At 42.2% G+C, this 19,770-nt stretch overlaps 1 protein-coding gene across 4 annotated transcripts in view; it reads left to right on the forward strand.

The window, feature by feature from the left end:
* The window catches only part of ZDHHC14 (zDHHC palmitoyltransferase 14), a 255,031-nt gene that overhangs the window by 161,962 nt on the left and 73,299 nt on the right, over window positions 1-19,770 (forward strand). For 3 of the 4 annotated variants that reach the window (XM_017657073.3, XM_017657074.3, XM_073219817.1), the window contains exon 3: window positions 10,304-10,462. The exons of the other annotated variant lie outside the window; for it this stretch is intronic. In XM_017657073.3, coding sequence (XP_017512562.1) covers window positions 10,304-10,462 — 159 coding nt within the window. The remainder of the gene's footprint in view (window positions 1-10,303; window positions 10,463-19,770) is intronic. 4 annotated transcript variants of the gene reach the window in all.

Genomic DNA, 19,770 nt, shown 5'->3' on the forward strand with positions numbered 1-19,770 from the left:
TAGACTATTATTTATCTGAATTCTTTCCACCCTTACACATTTTTATTCTACAGCACTTTACAGCACTCCTTTTTTAAGTACCAGTGAGCACCAGTATGGTCAGACACAGTCACTACTGCCAATCTAACAAGTATGTTCAGATAAAACTCATTCTTGCCTTCCTGTGGCCTTGGCTTTTTATCAGACCTGGTGCCCGAGAACTCATAGGTTTGGGCCCATGAGGGCTGCTGCGGGCCCACCAGGGCAAGTGTCGGGCCCTGGGGGATGAGAGACTGAAACTCTGTCAGTGAGCTCTTCCATACTGCTTTTTCTACTCCAGGAACACATCCTCAGCAAAGCAGTCTGAAGAAAATATTTGAAATCATTTCATTTTAAACCCTGTAAGTGGAAAGGTGTTGAGTCAGGGTTATTGGCTTAGTGGTGGCCTGGATTTAGGTTAACAAGCATTTACTAAGTACTTACCTACAGTGTGCCTTCCACCCATTTACCATCTGCTTGTGAGACTAAAGCAAAGATACAAGAAATGTGTACATGGAGAACACAGGCGAGTTATTCCATGTTATTCAAACCTTATCACACGCACATTGAAGGGCACAAAGCAAAGCAGAGTCAGAAAGTTGGGGAATGCAAGCCCTGTACACAATCCTACACCCCAAAACAGCTAACCTCGCTGGTCCTCTCTCCAGCCCCCTGTGTGCAGCTCGGAGTATCCCAGAGGATTAGGCCACTCAGGGGTGCAGAGTGTAGACAAAGTAACTCCTGACTCCCAGGAAAATGGCTCCTTTTCCCACTGCTTTCACATGGTGCAAAATCTGGACAATATTTTGGCATATGAAAGAATATCCAGTAGCATAAAAGGCACTTTTCCTAGAGAGAAATGTTATGCCGAGATAATCTGTATTAAGTGAGCTAATTTTGTAACTCAGCCCCACACAGCACTGTGTGGCTGTCCCACAGCCAGGAGGAGGATTAAAATTCCAGGAGCTACAGGTGTCCCCTGATAAGTCAAATAAACTCATAGAGTTTCAGGAATAAAAAAAGAGTTTTAAAACATCTTACAACGAGCCTTTAGGAGAGGTAGATGGGACACCTTTTGAAAATGATGGATGAAACCTCGGAATGTGTAATTATTTTTTGAAGCAGCAGAGATATTTCCATTAACTACTAAATTTACAAACTGTAGGGAGTCCACATTATCTCAGTCCCTTTTGCAAATGTTTCATGCCTCTTTGTAAGCTCTACTTTAAAAGTAACATCTCTTGTTCATTACAAAGTCATATATATCGATTGTAGAAATGTTGAAAAGCATAAAAAAGAATTTAATTCTTTATTTTTTAAATTAATTTAATCCAACCAATCAGAGATAGCCATGGTTAACATTTTGATGGATCCTTCTGGTATTGTTTTTCTCTGCAAAATACATTTTTTTATTTTTTACACAAACATGGGCTCATATTGTACATTACCATTTTGAAAACATTTTTTTCCTTCTTAATGTACTATGAACCATTCTACTCCATCTTTAATGGCTATATGGTGTTCCATTGCATGACCATATAATTCATTTAACCAATTCCCTCTTGTTGACATTTAAATTTTTCTCAATTTTTAATAGTAAAAAACAGTGTTGCAATCAATATTTATGAAAATTTCTTCAGGTCACATGTCAAAAAATACTCTTGCTGGGACAAAGGATATATACTTTAGTAACATTTTGAGATAATAGCCAACTTATTCCTCAGAAGGTTCTATTAATTTATATTCTCACTGAAAGTTCACGCGCATGCCTTGTCTCCCTACTTTCACCAATACAAAATATTAGCATTTAAAATTGAACTTTAACTTCATGTGTTTGAAATTGGGAGCAGCAAATTACAAACTTGTTAATTGTATTTATTGACCATCTATCTTTCTTTGTGTGTGAGTTGCCTGTTTCTCTCTTTTCCCCCTTTTCTTACTGAAATATTTGTCTTTTCCCTCATGTTCAAGATCACTTTAAAGATCGTACCCTTTGTTATGTATGTAGCAAATATGCTCCTACTTTACCATTTGCATTTAATGGAGTTTTTTAACATACAGGTTTTTAACTTTTGACATAGAACAATCCATGTTTTCTTTATGAATGTCACCTTGTCATATGTTTAGAAAGGGCTTCCCCTCCCCAGACCTCTAAGTTCATGTTGATTTTCCTAGTTCTTAATGTTTTCATACTTCACATTGAATCTTTTTCCCCCTAAATGATTGGCTGTGTATCCCAGTTCTGTTTATTGAATAATCTTTGCTTTCCCCACTGATTTGAAATGCTGAATCTTACAGAACTGTTGTCTATTTAGGAATGTTCTATTTTGTTTCAATGTTTCACTTTTTCCTGGGACAATCATTTCCCCTCATTACTTTACTTTTGCAAATATCCTTACTGTTTTTTCTTCCTGGTATAACTTAAAATCACTTTTTCCTGTTTGTCAGCATTTCCCCAAATCATGTTTGGCTTTTGATTAGCATTATATTACATGTATGAAGTGATGTGGGAAGAATTGGTATATTTAAAATAGAGAATCTTGCACTCCAGGTGATAGATTTGTCTCTCCATGTTTCTTCAAAATCTCTTAAAGTTTCTGAATTGTTTTATAGTTTTCTTCATACAAATCTACATGCCATTTTTTTAATTAGGTTCATTCCTAGAGTTTTGTGATTGTTTTTTTCTTTAAAAACAATCTGGTAAATTGCTTACCACTTCTGGTAAACGGGATTTTATCCCCTTGTACTTTCCAACTGGTTATTGCAAATATTATATATAAAAAATCTTTATATACATAGATAGATAGATAGATAGAGGTTTATATGGTCATCTTTTGAAGACTCTTATTAATTTAAAAAACCAGTATTGATAAAAGGCTAAAGAGATAAGAATGTAGGATAATAGATGGGCATTTTTCCCATTAAAATATAGCATATTTACAAAAAGCATGCACTAGTTCTTCACTGACATCCCTCCCTCTCTTTTCTTCAGTGCTAAAGATGAAATCTTACAGCATTACTGTACAGAATGAGATATAAGCTGGTTCCTGCATTCAGGTCTCTGCTAATGCCCTCATGTTAATGCTACTCGGACTTCAATAAAAGTGTACCAGATGCTTCTGGTGGTAAAGACGAAGCACAGCACCGTGCGAACATGGTTTCCAGGGGCCAGTATTTGCCTTTGTGCTCACTTGTCATCTATATAATATTGCAAACACTGACAGCCCAAATCGATCTCTATCACTGCATGATGTTTAGTAGTTTCTGGCAGTGCAGGAACTGTGCCCCATGGAATAGAAACACACACAAATATTCTAGCTTTGTCCTTCAATAGAAGAACTGATTTTCATTTCTGCAACACAGCAGCTTTGTGTATGTGTGCTCAGACAACTTGGACAAAATTTGAGGAAATTTAAAACTTCACAAGGACAAAACCCCTTTTATTTCTTTTACATTTAAGGGCAAGTCTTTGGCATCCATGTGGAAAAATAGTATGGCAAAAAATAAGGTAGTCATTAATTTTCACTTTATTATAACCAAGCTTTGGATTAATTCAGTTAATCTAGGAGAGTTATAGCTACTAAGCACTTTATTTTTCTTCTCCCTTTAATTGCAGTAATTAGTGATATATAATATATTATCACAGGATACTACAGGATCTGTGCAGGTCCCCCAAAAAGGGTTTTGATAATGGTGATGAACATCAGCATATGACACTTCAAGGTCTTTCTGTGAATTAAAATGCCCCTGAACCACAGGCACCTGGAATACCATAGTTTAAATGTGAAGAACCTGAGATCTGTTTTCTCCACAGATAAAAAATCACCCCCGGTTGAGATCACTGCCCTAAGTAAGTCTTGCTCATCAGCCAAGTTTAAGATCTATTATTAAATATGATTTGTTTGTACACTTAAATCATTAACAATTCATACTCTGGCTTTATCTGCCCTCCCTAGAATATAAGCCACAGAAGAACCACTGGGAGATGCACAGATTTTTTTTTAAGAAATTGGTTCATGCAATTGTGGAGGATGGCAAGTTTGGAATTTGTAAGGATAGACCCTCAGGCTGGAAACTCAGGCAAGAGTTGATGCTGTAGTCTTGAGTCCAGATTACACAGGGCAGCAGGCTGGAAACTTAGGCAGAATCTCTGTACTGCAGTCTTGAAGAGAATTTCTTCTACTTTGGGGAACCTTAGTCTTTGCTCTTAAAACCTTCAACTAATTGGGTGAGGCCCATCCACATTATGGAGAATAATGTTTTACTCAAAATCTATTGATTTAAATGTTAATCTCATCTAAAAATACCTTCTCAGCAGCAGCTATACTGATGTTTGACCCAACAACTGGGCACATAGCTTAGCCAAGCTGAGATGTGAAAGTAACAATCAAGCTTCCCTTTGCTCTTAGGATGAAAGCCAACATCCCAAATGTGAGTAAGGTTCTCTGTGACCTCACCCCTGCTTTCTTCCTCTCTGATCATCTCCCACTCTGTGTCCTGGTGACTCTAGCCTCCCTTCAGGTCTTGATCCCAATATACAAGTTGCTCCTGAGATGCCTTGCTTCTAACTCCCAGCATGTGGGCACGCTCGTACACACACATGCACACAGGCTTTCCCTAGGGAAGCCCTTCATCATCTTTCAGATCCTGGTTCAAATGGTTTTCCTTCTGGGGAGAGTCCCCACACCAGGCTAGCTTCCCTGCTTCTCTGACTCAGAATAATACCATGTGTGATGGTACTTTTAGTTGTGTGATTATTTAATTAGTATCTGTGTCCTCCACTAGACTATGAACTCCTTGAAGGCAGGGTACAGGCCTGTGTTGCCCACCAGGGTACCTCCAACACCCATAGGTGTTAAGCAAGTAAGTGAGTGAGTGAGTGAGTGAGTGAGTGAGTGAGTGAGTGAGTGAGTGAACAGTTTAGGAAAGACTGGTCCCTGAATGTCCTCGCTTCCATTCATTGTAGAGGATGCCACTGTTCTGAATCCTTTTGGTAAGGGAAAAGAATTTAATCTATGTCTTTCATAAATCAGGATTTTTTTTCCCTTTGCATTTCAAAAAATGCAGAGTTGAATTACTTTATATGGTGAAGTTCAACAACTTTAAATGTTCAGTTTTGTTCTTGAATTTAAGCTGGAATAAATAAGATGGCAGACAAATGAGTCTCTCAGGATGCAAGTGTTCCATTATTCCCTCAAGAAAAGAAGAAAGCTTATTTTTTGGAGAGTCGCCTTGAAACAGGCATATAGTGACAAACAGCTTACTTAAGACCTCTAGCAAGCCCAGTAGTTTGCTGAGAGAAAAGCTTAGACAATAGGCAGTTTTGTGTCCTTAAACTCACACTGAGTTGCCCCCATTCCTCTCTCCCCAGGTCCCCTAATTCTTTGCCCAAAGCCTAATTGTGAAGATATATGAGACAGAGATTCTGCTACATTTCTGCTTCTGTGCCAATAACTCCTAGCAGTTTGTGGGGAGGGGGAGCTTTATGAAGGAAAAGACCATTTCAGGCATTTGAGTTGCCTTTCAAAATGTTTGTGTATAAAAATGTCCTTAAGAAATACTGAATCATATAAACTTGCAGAACTGTTTGAGGTTTCTTTCCCCCCAAATTCTAGGGCTGCTTAGCCATTAGCTATTCCAGACTTTGCTTATTCTTTTCCCACAGCTGCATTTAAGCCACAAAGAGCAGCCTGAAAAAGCAGAGGCACCACTGGTGCCAACAACAAAAACCCAAACCAAAAACACAGAGTAAAACACCACCTTCTGCACCCTGTGATGCAGACCACGGGTGTTCATCATCTGCAGGGACGAGAAACAGGTTTCATGATTGGCCATTGGTGTCAGTCTGAATGTTGAGGAGAAAATACTTTTATCTTCAGATAGGTATTTGAAGCCTTGTGTTTCAAGGCTCCATTATTCACACCTGCCCTGGACGCAGGCTTGCCTGAAAGCCATTGGTATGGGCTGCCTGTTGAATTTTATTATGTGAAAGAAGCTGCAATTTTGGGGTGCCCTGAGGTAGACAGAGGCCCATAGTGCCAAGTCCCCTGGTGGCATTGATTAGCCATGTGAGATGTTCCCTGGACCAGCAGCAGCCTTGGACATGTTTAAGAAGAGCAACCACCTCAAGGACCTTGGGAGAGGCGTGCCCAGGGACGGAGGAGTCCTGGCTTGGGACCAAGGTCAGCAGGACTCTGACTGACAGGTGGGCAGTCCTGTGTATCTCAGCATCCTTCCAACCTACCTGCCAGAACAACTGGTCTTCCATTCAACAGGCATTTCTTGAGGACCTTCTATGTGCTGGACCCTCTTCCGGCCAGTGGGAACATGAACGTGGGTAAGGTGAGGTCCCTGCCCTTGAGCAGCACCTGGGAGCGAGACACATAAACAAACCCTTGTACTAGATGCACTAGTGGAGGGCCCAGGTCCTCTCTCTGGCCTGTGAACATCACTGGCAGAGAACAAGTCTGTTTAGTACCTGCGGCATCCCCAGCACAACGCACAGGGCTGGCACCTAACAGCACAACACAGATCTATTGACTGAATAAATAAATAAGTGAACTAAGCATGGCGAGAGTCCAAAGGAGGAAATAAGCAACTCCACTTATGAAGTGCTTCCTCAAGAGAAGCTTGAACTGGACCATAAGGACGAGATTATCTACGCAGACAGCGTGAACGAGAGGTCTAAGCAGTGAAGACCTCATATTGCAGATTCCTGAAGTATGAACCAGCCTAGCCTGCTCAGGGAACACGGGAGGCCACTGTGCTTTGAGCACGGGCTCTGGGTAAAATGGTGCTGCAAGACGAGACGGAGACGGGCCAGGTGAAGGGAAGGTAGCCCTCGTGCACCTCACGAGAAGCTCAGAGGAATTTGTCAGGCTTGCACTTAGAAAGCTGGCTTTTCCACAGAGCAGACCGGAATGGGGTGGCCAGACTATAGCCAGGAGACTTACTGCTTGTCAGACAGCCCAGCCAACCCCTGGCCAGCTGCTCCCCACACCGCATGTGTGGTTGTTCACTTACGGGTTCCCCATGGCTTCTGGCCCAGTATTTTGCTTTCAGTAAATGCATCGTAAATACTGGTTGACTTTTGGTGGTGATTATTCTGTGGACCTTCAGTCACTTAATGATGTCCCAGCTGGGCCCTGAATCCAGGTTTTCTGATTCTTCAGTTTCCATTATATAAAGAGCTCTCCAGATATTTAGTCACAGAGTTTGGGGGTTTGGTTCAATTCTTAAGTTTCAGTTTACCATGTCTGTTGAATTGTAGCATGCAGTTCACTTTGTATCAAAGGTTTAATCTTTCAAAACATACTTTGGAGCTACAAGATCGCCAAGTGGGTCTGTAAGAGTGCCAGCAGATCCTTACTTTTCCAGGCCACTGCCACTCAGAACTAGGCTTGTGTAGCAGTTGTTCTAGGGTGCATAAGTTTGTCATCTTGGCTTTTTAAAATATATTCCTTGACATTTCAGTTTTTAAAGTTTTCTGTTTAAACCAACGAATATTATTGATTGGATTATTGCTATTTTTAAACCTATACCTGACGTTTTTGTTTTTCTACTGTTTGCAAAAGCTAAATTGATACTGTGGATTTAATAGCTGACATAAGGCTAGTAAGGCACCAAGTCATAATTAATTTAGACCTTGGTGGCACCCAGTTGGCACCAGTAGAGATCTGACATTATCTTTGATGTGTTCAAAGCCAGTTATTTTTGCCCTGATGCTTAGGGAAGTACACAGCCATGTCCTCTCTTTGTTTTCTCCTTATTACAAAATCTGTTGAGCTGTCCTCTTCTTTCCAGTGTATATGCTTAGGGAGCTTGGTGCCTCTCCGCCTGCTGAATAGGGTGCCATTTGATAGGGCAGCCACCTGGGGTGCCAGGCATGTGGGGCACATGCCAAGAGAGGATGTCCTGCTTGGCAAGGCCACCAGAGTCCTTGGGAAGGCCCATGGGTGTCTAATTATTCTAAGTAGAAGGGCATCCTCAGCACAGAGGGAAAGCAGAGGGCTGTGCCTTCGTCTCTCCAGGTCCTGCCTCCACACTGCCTTCTCTCCTGCCATGTTCCTGAACGCTCTGTCCTCTCTCCCTCTACAATCTGCTTGTTGAACTTTAATTTTCCATGAATAGTAAATGGCTAGTAACCACTCAAAATGCTGCCCTACCATTGGGGTGGGTATTTCACAAATACCAAAGCCTCAGGCTAAATGGCTAGGGACAGATTGTCAGGATTCTGATAGCCTTTTAGAGGAGATTGGGGTAAAGCGAGAGGGCCCCTGAAATCAGTGCACGTGAGTTGTGGATTCTGTGTGTGAGGGCAGCCCTGGGGGCCAGAGGGTGCAGCTCAGCAGACACCACCAGCTGCTGCGAACCTGAGTTCTCACCCTGAGAGTGTGGTTGGGTGGCTGCGTGTGCTGTGCAGTGAAGCTATGCTCCCTCTGTGCAGCTCCTTACCACAGGCGGGCATTTCTTTGGGTACACAGCAAAGAGGAACGTGCGAGTCGGATGCATGGGTGGTGCGGATGGCCGGGTGTTCACTGGCACCCTAGAGCAGGGTTCTCAGACTTTCAAGGGCACGAATCCCTGGGGGATCCCAGTAAATGCAGGTTCTGAGTGAGTGGTTTCTAGGGACCAGAACCAGCTTCTCTGAGAAGCTCTCAGTTGGTGTGGCTGGTGCACGGGCCTCAGCTGGAGTGACCAGGCCTTGCAGCGTGGTTCTCAGCTTTTGCTGCAGATTCCTGTCCCTCGGGAGTTTTCAAAACCCTGATTCCTGACTCTACTCACCAATGAGATCAGAATCTCTGAGGGCAGGACTGAAATACCAGTCGTTTGGAAAGCTCTCAGCATAACTCCTGCCAGGCTGTCTGTGGAGGCAGCTGAGTGGATGACAGTAGTCATTCCTACCACTTTGGAAATGTGCATGTTATCTCGTAATTCTTGCAGTCTGATAGTGTGTCTTTTAAGTGTGTGTGAATTAAAATGAACAGCAGCCTTTAATGTTACCAGCTCTATTTTCAAAGAAAACCATGAAGTCTCCCAAGATTTCCTCCAGCAGCCAGGGTCTGCTCCGCCTGTGTGTATCGGCCCAGTCTTAGCTGAAGCCCGCACAGATACTCTTGCTAGCGTCTACCACTGGTGGCCTGCAGTTCTTGGCTGCACAGCTAACTGCCCCAAATTCTTCCTGACAAGCCATCAAGGCTGTGAATAGTGTAGATAGAATAAAACTGGATGTTTTATCTTCCTGTAGAGCAGAGGTTCTTAACCCAGCCGCACATTAGAATCACCCTGGGCCATTCTACTGTAATGGGTTTAGGGCAGGGACTATGCATTAGGGACTTTTACAACCTCCCAGTGATTACAGTGTGAACTCAGGGATGAGAACCAGACTGTAAGGTAAAATGAAACTTTAAAAAAAGGTATATATATATATATAATATATATTTGTATTTTCTTCTACATTTAATTGAAGTATGATTGACATAATCTTTTATCACTTTTTTTAACAATTTAAAAACTGCTTTTAAAAAATAATAGAAGATGCTGGTCAATCAACAAAATATAGAAATAATTTTTTAAATACACATTATATGAATTTAAAAATCTGTATTTATTTTAAACTATGTATTTCCCCCCATCCAATACCTGGTACTTTTGAGAGACCATTGGGCAAAGCAGGGAGATTCTTCAGCTGGATTTCAAGTGCACCACTGAAGAAGGGAAGTGTTCCTGATGCAAATTTCACCCACTGTATTAAGGCAGCACTAGCTGCTGTAACAAATAAAACCTTGACCTTAGGCAATTTAAAAGTCTAGGAATTTGGTGCCCATGTAACAGTATGACTCGGTGAAGAGCTCAGAGGGCAGCCCTTCTCTGAACAGTCATCCAAGGCCCCCAGCTTGTGGCTCCGAGGTGGCTGGGTGCTAGGAGGGAGACTGGGTGGGGCTCCGCAGGAGGTTCCCACCACTGGGCAGGCCCACGCGTGCTCACAGCCCATCCGCCAGAGCTCAGTCACGGGGCTGCTCCCGCCTGTGATATAGTGTAGGTGGCCCCAAGCTCTGGCCGGGAGCCACAGGAGGATGGGACAGGCGGCCCTCCACCCTCAAGGCGTTTCAGTGTCTGGTGTAAGCTGCTTTCCACCAGGGTGTAAGTAGGTGCCCCGAGGCAGCATGGGGCGGGTGGCGGCTGCTCCTTCCAGAAATGTAGGCTCCAGGCCGCCTAGGAACAAGCCCCAGAGGACAAGGGATGATGTTAAGGGCGTGTGCTCGTTTCCGTGTTCTCTCCACAGATATCACCAACGGCAGCAGTTCAGGGGGGTACCGCCCACCTCCCAGAACCAAAGAAGTCATCATCAATGGCCAGACTGTGAAACTTAAATACTGTTTCACCTGCAAGATTTTCCGGCCCCCTCGTGCCTCTCATTGTAGCCTTTGCGATAACTGCGTAGGTGAGTAGAAGCAGAAATTGCCTCTGTTCCGTCTCTAATGCTTGTCCTAAACAGTCCAAAGCTGATGGGGTGGCTGATTTCCTTGAATAGAGTGTACTAAGGAGAGTCAGCATGTGCCTCTTTAATCCTACAGAACTCAACAACTCAAAAATGGTTAGTACTTCAACGTTATTTGCCTCCTCCCACCAATCCCATTCACCAAGCCTAGTATTTCCAAATCTCTTTTTTATTTCTCTTTTTACATCCTGTAAACACCCCCTCAACCACCATAGTGCTCTGGGCTTTCTCCTCCCAGAGCACCTACACCAGAGTGGGGATTCTCTGTTCCCCGAGATCTGCCAGGTCAGCAGGCACTTGAAATAAAACCATCTTATTCCCAGGCCCCTCCATTGCCCAACAAGCTGGCACACGAATCCCTTGGTAGCTCACACCTGAAAGGACAGAGCACCTGGAACAAATCTGGTTTCCCTTAATAATACACTATCAATGGCTAAAACACTCTTTTTGAGTCTATTAGAAGTTGTCTCAATTCTTGAAGAAAACGAAATGTTATAATGTACTTCCTGCTGTGCAAAGCAGTTTTCATTTTATCGGTCTGAAATTTACTTTATCCGAGCTTTAATCTACAATTTGGTAGAAAGTTCATGTTTTCCCCATCAGGCCTTGTCTTGATTTTATTAACTTAGATGAATTACTTTTAGCCTTTGCCCCCTCAGTGGAACAGCACAGAATTTTGCTCAGTCTTTCTAGTGTTGTAGGTAGCCTGTAGTTCAGAGCCGGAAACTGCCTGGGTGCAAATACTAGCTTCATGACTTTGACTAGCTGTGTAAACTCTCTCTGCCTCTGTTTTCTCATCACTACAATGGCGTCAATAACAGTACCTATCTCATGGACTCATTGAGAGATTCAATTGAGTTAATACATGTAAGGCACTTAGAGTAGAGCTTGGCATATAGCAAATGCTCTGAAATTGTTAGTTGCTATTCTGTTATTACTGCTGCTCCCTTCATATTTTTGATCAGCTTCTCTAGATAGTTTTTTGATCTACTAGAGCCTTCTTCTGCAGGCGTGATGACCAAAACAACACCCGGTCCCCTATGTGGTAGCACACTAGGGTTTCTACAAAGATACAGAACAGCCTTTATTTAATCTCTGATACCCTCCCTGGTGACTTCAGCCTCAGTGGCCTTCCCATGCCCATCTTGAAGACACCTTGCAGCCAAGGCAGCACTGTTGCTTAAATGTCTTCAGGAGAACAAACTGGATTCTCAGGACTCTTTCTTGGGTTATAATTTTGATATTACATAATGGAACACTGTATGATGGAGTAGTTATAGAATTTATACCGTTTCACATAAATTCTTCTGTTATTTTGCGTCCCTTTCCCTGGAGGTCTAATGACTTATTCCAATTGGCACTTAGGTAGGGAGTTGTTGTCTATAAACCTTAAGAGTTTACTGGGCACCTCCTCCTCTTTATCATTTATAAAAGTGTTTACCCATTACTGGGTATCTGACTCTTTCTGTTTGTTCATTTGTATAAATTGATCTCAGTTCCTCTGGGCTCTAGGCTTGAATCCTAATCATTTTTAAATTTCCTGCCCATCTTGTAGTGTTCTAAAATTCCCCTGGGATTACTGTACAACATTTCCCAAAAGTTCATATAATTCTCTCATGCATTCCTGCCATCACCCATAGGTGTATGTGTTCCTTTAAGAACCCTTATGAATTAGATGTAAAATCCCCTTACCAAAATTATTTATCAACACTAGTTAATGATGTACTTCTCCTAGCGTATAACTGTTTAAGATGGTATCCTTTCTTATGGAAACTACCTGCTGAAAAATTAAGAGCCAACATTCTATGCCGTCTAATAGCTCTACTGCAATCTTCTGAGAAATCCAAGTCGCAATGGCAGCCCAGCCCTCCACAGATAAGCAGGGTGGGGCCCTATAATTGGCAGATACAGAGCAGCGAAGGGAAAGGAGAGGCAGGCAGCAAGTCTGGGGGTGGGGTGGGCTTAAAAGGAGGAAAACTGGACAAAGAGCACAGTGCCAACAGTTGCCTCCAAACATCATTTGATGGTCCTAGAACTGGAGCTTGGCAGACCCTGATCGGGGCCCTGCTCTGGGAAGGACAGGTGAGGTGAATAGCGTAGATCTGATTTCAAATAAAGCTACTCACAGCACTCCTGGAACAACCACCCAGTGGTTCAAACCTACATGGCTTTGGTTTTCCAGTTCATTACACTATGTTTGGGCCTTTGCTATGACCCATTAGCAAACGAGTGAACTGGACCTTCTGCATTCAGGAAAGCAGAGTGGAAAGCAGATGTCTCCCCAGCTGAGACGTGTAATTGAAGAGTTTGCTGCTGTTTTAGATAGAAACTTTTTATGGGGAAAAAAAATACAATGATATGCTGCAAGCCAGGGTTAGTACATGTGGCTTCCCTTGCCTTGTAGTGAATGGGTTTGGGCTTAGTCTTCCTAGACACACAAATGTCACTTTGCACTGAGAGAAAAGAGGAAAAATGCAGCCTCCCAGGCAGTTCAGAAGAGTATTTTTCTTTGTTAAATAAGTTTGAAATGAAAATGAAGTCGTGTTGGCTCTGTATTGTTAATTGAGAACTGAAAGAAAACTTTCTTGGGGAGTAAACTCCAGTGCAAATACAGAATAGGTTAGCGGAGCCTAGTGGTTAGAACATGGCTCTAAGGACACATGGACTGAACCTCCAGACACCCTCTGAAGGGACTCAGTGTAGCTTGTTTTCAGCAGGGCTCTACCGCACTTTTTAACAATCTATATGAACTCTGTGATTTGCCTGCCTCTTTTCTGCTGTGCTCTTTCTCTCCTGGGCACTTGAATACCGCCCCCCACCCCACCCCACAGTGTTTCTCTCCTGTTGATCCAGCTGCTTCTTCTGTGATGTGGGTTTCTGTACATGGACTGCAGCTATCTTGTCTATTGTGTACACTCTGCTGCATGCATTCCAGCTCTGTAACTGTACACAGCTGTACTCAATATTAAGAGGTTTGGAATATCCAAGACTTGGAGTTGTAGCTGCCTTCTGCTGTGGAGTAACATTCTGGAATTTCTTTTTAGCTATTTGGGTATAGTGAGCAGGCTATTAATTTCCCACAGGAAAATGTATCATTTGAAGGGAATGGAGGAAGCTGACATTTGTAGCCATCCTCCCAGGAACCAAAACAAACAGGGCATTATTGTGCCCCTCTAGTTTCCAGTATCTTTACTTTGGGTTCACATTTAATGAGCACCTATGTGTCAGGCACTATACTAGTAGCTACATGCATCAAATTAAAAAATGGTCCCCAAAGATCATTTTGGAATCCTCCCCAAACAGGAAGTTTGCTTGGATGGTAGATGGCCAATAAAATGAAAAGTTTTTTAAAAATCTAGTACAAAAAAACAAAACTGAACTTTGAAGCAGATGAACGAACACAGCACCCATCTCAAGGAGAGAGAATAGCAAAAGTAACTTCAGAAAAATGGGAAGAAAACAATTAATGACCTAGAAAACAAAAATGAATGTGATGCCAGATCTAAATCTTTTGAAAATGAACAGCAGAAAGATAAACTACTGGCTAGACTGAGAGAGAAAATAAGGAGGTGGAAATTACAGGTTCAAACGAGACAAATATAGGTGAGTTTTTTTGTTTTTTTTTTTTAGTGGTAAAAGTTATTTTGTACATTGTATGACTAAGTGCCATTTGATTTAAAAATTTCAATGAAACATGCTTTTATGGGAAATGAGTCAAAAACTGAGTGGTAGACAACTAAGAATGAGAAACCAAAAACTTTATTAAGTAACGATCCAAGAAAGATGCTGGAGCCAACAGCTTGCTTCCTGGGCCCCGAGGAGCGTCTCGGAGCTCACAGTAAGTCGGACGCTTTTCATGTCATTTCACCAAGATAGCATAGCCCCCACCCCCAAATCTGAGAAAACTAATAGGAAAAAAAAGTCTCACTTGTAAATATATCGAAAAGCCAGTATAACATAGCAAATTCTATCCAGCAGCATAAAAAGAGAACTTTTTATGTCATTATGTTGCATTCCTAGAATAAACCCCTCTGCATCCTAATGACTAAAACAGCAGCGGAATGGATACATTTATATGTTTTAATATGATGGTCACAAGAAAGGACAGCCATGTGACAGGATAGAGGTGCTCACTAGTGCTACAATGGCCATGATATTAAAACATATAAATGTATCCAGTCAGCATGCTGTTTTAGTCATTAGGACATGGAGGGGTATATTCCAGGAATGTAATTTTTTCCAAATGTTAATCCATTAATGTATCAATAAATCAAAGGCCAAAAGTTATATGATTGTGCTAATGGATACTAAAAAGAGATTTAATAAAATTTGGCAGCCATTTCTAACTCCAAAATGCAGTAAACCAAGATTGGGAGGTGCAGGCAGAATTTTGGCACCCATGATCTCCAGCCCATATTATTTTCCCACAGATGTGTCACCTTACATGACAACAGGACTTTGCAGGTGCCCTTTAGGTTACTAATCAACTGCCTTCAAATTAGGGATTAGCCCAGATTATCCAGGTGGGCCTAAACCTAAATAATCACAAGAGCCCTTAAAACCAATGAGCAGATTACAAGCAGGAGGAGGATTCATCTTGTGTTGCTGACTTGAGGAGAGAGGGGACCACCTGGAGAGGATGAAAAGGAAGCGAATCCTGCCAGCTGCACTGAGCGTGGAAGGAAGAGGACCCAAGTTCTCCATGCCCCCGACTTTACTTTGATCTTGGCCTGGTGAGATCCTGAGCCAAGCTCCTGACCACTGACATTCCAAGACAGTACATCTGTGTTGTTTAAAGCCACTACATGTCAAAGAGCTGCCTGCACTCCCGTGTCTACTGCAGCAGCAGTCACAACAGCAGGGATGCAGAAACAACCCAAATGCCCCCCAACAGATAAATGGATAAAGATGTGTTTTATATATATATGTATGTGTGTACAATGAAATATTATTAATCTATGTGGAAAAAGGAAATCCTGCCATTTACAACAACACAGAAGGGCCTTGAGGACATACTAAGTGAGATAAGTCAGACAAAGACAAATACTGCATGATGTCCCTTATACAGAGAGTCTAAAAAAGTCAAACTTGTCAAAACAGACAGTAAAATGGGGGCGGGAGGGTAAGAGATGTGGTTCAAGAGTACAGACTTGAACTACTAGTAAATTAAGTTCCTAAGATCTAATACACAGTATAATCAATATAGATAATATCATATTATACTCACCAAACTTGCTAAGAGACTAGATTTTAATTCTAATCACAAGAAAGGATAACCACGTGCCAGGGTAGAGGTGCTCACTAGTGCTACAGTGGCAATCATATTAAAACATATAGATGTATCCAGTCAACATGCCCTGTACCTTACACTGATACAATGTTATATGTCAAATATATTTCAGTTAAAAGATTTTTGAGGTAATTTGTTTAAGGCCACTATATTTGCTATGCAGCAATAGAAAACTAATAAAGAATATTCCTTTAAGATATTTTAAAAACAAAAAAGAAAGCTAATGTTTTCTTTACAGTGGAACATTTGAATTATTTACATTACACTTAGGAACAAGTTAGGATGTTCATCATCACTGCTAGTATTTAATTTTTTTTGTTTGCTTTTCTAACGGAGTAAGATGAGGAAAATAAATACGAACATACATCAATAAGGAACAAAATTATCACTATTTTGGAAATGATAAGAAAACCAAAAATGACAGTACCAACAAACATTTGAACTGGTTTCTTAGCTTTAGTGGGTGTATTAGTTACCAAATAAATACATTAAAATAGATGAGCATATATCATAGTAAAATAGATGAGCATAACAATAGAATTCAAGATACATACTCTCCACAAACTTATTTATATATTTAATGAATTTTGAGGCAGAGGACAAGATAAAACCATTGTCCAGGTCAATTAAAAGAATAGGCTAGCCATAATAAGCAGTAACATTTTGGGAAAAGATTGACCCAAGGAAACAGGCACTTAGATGTTATGAAGTCCAGAGTGTGTTACTAGCCCACAGGTCAGTTTCAGAAAGTGACCCAAGGGCCCATACATATGTACATGTTTATGTACATAAACAAGTGTGTGAGCGATTTCTTCACTATTTATTTCTGTATTTTCCAGATCTCCAAAGTGATCATTAAAATGCACAGTTCTTGTTCAAAAGGGTCCTACAGTGTGGTGGGACAGGCAGAGGTAAATAAACATAGCACAGTGCGGTAAATGCTATGGGGAGGGGTCTTTGAGAGCCTGGGTTTCACAGTGTGTTGGTCGTATAGCCTAATGATGAGTTACCGGAGGTGAGAAGAGCAGAGGCCCAGCAGGTGGTCAAGCCCAGCAGAGAGAACAGCAGGACAGAGACTCAGGGAAGACCAAGCCATTCTGCAGAGGAGGGATGTTGGAAAGTGGTCAAAAAGGCCAGTCTCCTGAGATTATCAGGAACTGTTGACTCTTTCCGACTCACACGGGGTCAGCCCCAAGCTTTCTGGAGGGGGCACCTGGGCTGTGTTCTGTGCCTGAGGGCTCCCAGCCCCTTCATGTTAACCAGCCAGCTAATGTGTGTCTGGAGTTTGATCCTTTATTATTTTCTGGTTGAAGCAGCAGGTCCTGTAAGTAAACTTGAAAATATTTCAAACAATCTAATTAACACTTTTGGATCCAAGCCACCAACCACATTTCACCCTCTCCCATTCCTTGACCTCTCTGGAAAGTTCCTACATGCCTCCGACCAGCTGATAATTATGTCCCCACCTCTGACTTGAAATGAATAAATGTGGTCATAAGATCTTTTAGCTGAAACGAGCTTGGAGGTTTTTCTTTTCACAGATAATCTATTGTGGGGCGTGCACCAAGGGTTTAATGTGACTTGCAAAATGACAGATTACTTCAGGGAATCATCATGACATAACTCACACTTTGCAAGATGGTATAAAGGTCCAGAATTCATTTCACAGCTGTGCAAAAAAGTGCTATTTATTCATACAATATTTTATTCATCCATATAAGAAGCTCAGTGCTAATTTTACCCACCTCTAAGCCACGTAAATAAGACCTTGGGGGTATGTATTTTGTGCACTACCTTATTCCTGATTTTCTTATAAGCAGCTAAAGTTCTTTTCAGAAAGGGATGGAGGTTTTAATGAAATCCCTCCTTATCAGTGACTCAGTGTTACTAGCTTAAGTGACAGATGACAGAATTCCAAGTAACCTTCCTGACTCATTTGACCATAAGATGACATTCTTTCCCAGAAGCCTTTTCACTTCCTCTTGTGTCAAGCTAAAGCTACTCCTGGCCATCACTCAAGCTGTTCCCCTTGCTCCTGCTGGCTCTCCTTCCCTGCCCTTCATTGCGGTGCCCTTCTCCTGGGCCCCCGGCTGCCTCAGCTCTTCTTGGGGTCTTCGTGCTGGAGAGGGACCCACCCTTTTGTTCCAGCCAGATAAGCCAGCACGTTCTCTGACAACCTCTTTCTCAACATATGTTCTCCTCACAATAAGATGCCCCATGTTCTACTATGAAGAGTTTCTTTCAAAAAAAGTTAAAATTGAGAAAGAAAAGTACTAGAGGTATTTTTGAGGTGAAAAAAAAAAAGACAAAATTCTACAATCTTTCATCTTTCAGATGAATTTATATCCTAATGTGTTTGGTATAGGAGTAAGTACCTGTAAGTAGATGTGAATCTTAAAATGGAATACTTGAGCCTGGGAGGCTGCACAGTAGCAAACTTCCCAGGGGTCTACCCAGTCAAGGGTAAGAGCCGTAGGAATACACGATTCCACCATCAGGGTCAAGCCAGCAGAGGCACTGGGAATTGCTCGCCTCTGGCAGAGGGCAGTGGCCGGCAGTGAGGCCTCTCATGGGAGGTGGCCACTTCCAGAAGAGCACTGATAATATTTGCAACCTTAAACATTTTAATGTGAATAAAAAGCTACTATCTTTTGAGGTCATTGGAAACCATGCACTGTAAGTGCAATTTTACAGATGAAAATTCATCAATAAGGCTGTTTTTCTCCTCTGACTCACCTTAGGGCCATCATCCCTCTGGGTGTCTGAGGTGGACATTGACACAGTTTGCCAACAGGGGTAGAAGTCCACAGAGCTGCATGGCCACACCCGGGCCCAGGGGTGGTTGCTGAGAGTCAAGGTGGGGTATCAGGCCATATCTGTAGAATGCTCTGTAAAGCAAGCTTTTACAACCAACCCAAAAGTATTTATTCATAATAATCAGTTGTTTACTTGAGTTGCCTAGAATTCAGATTAGCCTCCAGATTTGTTTGTTATGTGCAAGTAGAATGCAAAGAAATGTAAGCCAGGCTTCCTGCCCTCCAGAAGTTTCTACCTACTCATGAGAAGTTAACTAACACCAAAAAGAAATATTTGACAAGTTGTAGCCTTCAGGTATCTAGTCTGACCTTAGGATGCACATTTTAGGGGTGAAATGGGAGGAAAGTCTGGAAAAAGCAGGTGGCAGCCACCTGGAGTCCCTTGGATCCCATTCAAGAAAGAGGGACAAGACTCAGCCACTAGTGCATATGCTTGAACAGGAAATTGCGATGGTCAAAATTGTCCCAAGGAGGCTTAATCTCACATGTAAGTGTACAGTGAATTGAAGAGATGTATTTGTTAGCTATTATCCAGTGATGCCCTATAACAAACACCCTCCAATCTCAATGGCTTCTAACAGCATTTCTTTTTCTCATGTGTCTGTCTGTGGTCATTGGGGGCACTCTGGGGACTTGGCCCGGGTGGTTCCAGGCATAGTTTCAGTCTTTTCAAATTTGACTCTAGGTCCCAAGCTGAAGGGACTGCAGCTACCAGGGGCATGTTCTCCTCACAATGGGTCATGGGACCACATGACGGGGGTTTGGGGTGGGGGGCAAAATATGCAGTATCTCTTATGGCCTCTGCTTTTGCCTATCTGCCGAGCATCCATTGGCTTCATCAGGCACTTGACTGTGACTGTGACTGTGACTGTGACTGGACCGTGACTGACCGGTCAGTGAGTCGGGGAAGGATACTCCCCTCAAGAGGAGGAGCAGTGAATACTGACTGGCAGTATCCAGTCTGTCTCAGGCAGGCAAACTTGAAGACTGAAGACCAGTTACTTTCTAAGAAGCAGTTTCATGTCTGATTCATCTTTTTAAAACCTATGGTGCCTTACAATACATTGGCCTCCAGCAACAGACCAGAGAGTTAGGCAAAGGATGAAACCTAACGTACCAGCCGTGAAGTTTCTTCTTTGAAGGTA

Source organism: Manis javanica, chromosome 13 (assembly GCF_040802235.1).
Source record: "Manis javanica isolate MJ-LG chromosome 13, MJ_LKY, whole genome shotgun sequence".
In the NCBI taxonomy this organism is placed as follows: Eukaryota; Metazoa; Chordata; class Mammalia; order Pholidota; family Manidae; genus Manis; species Manis javanica.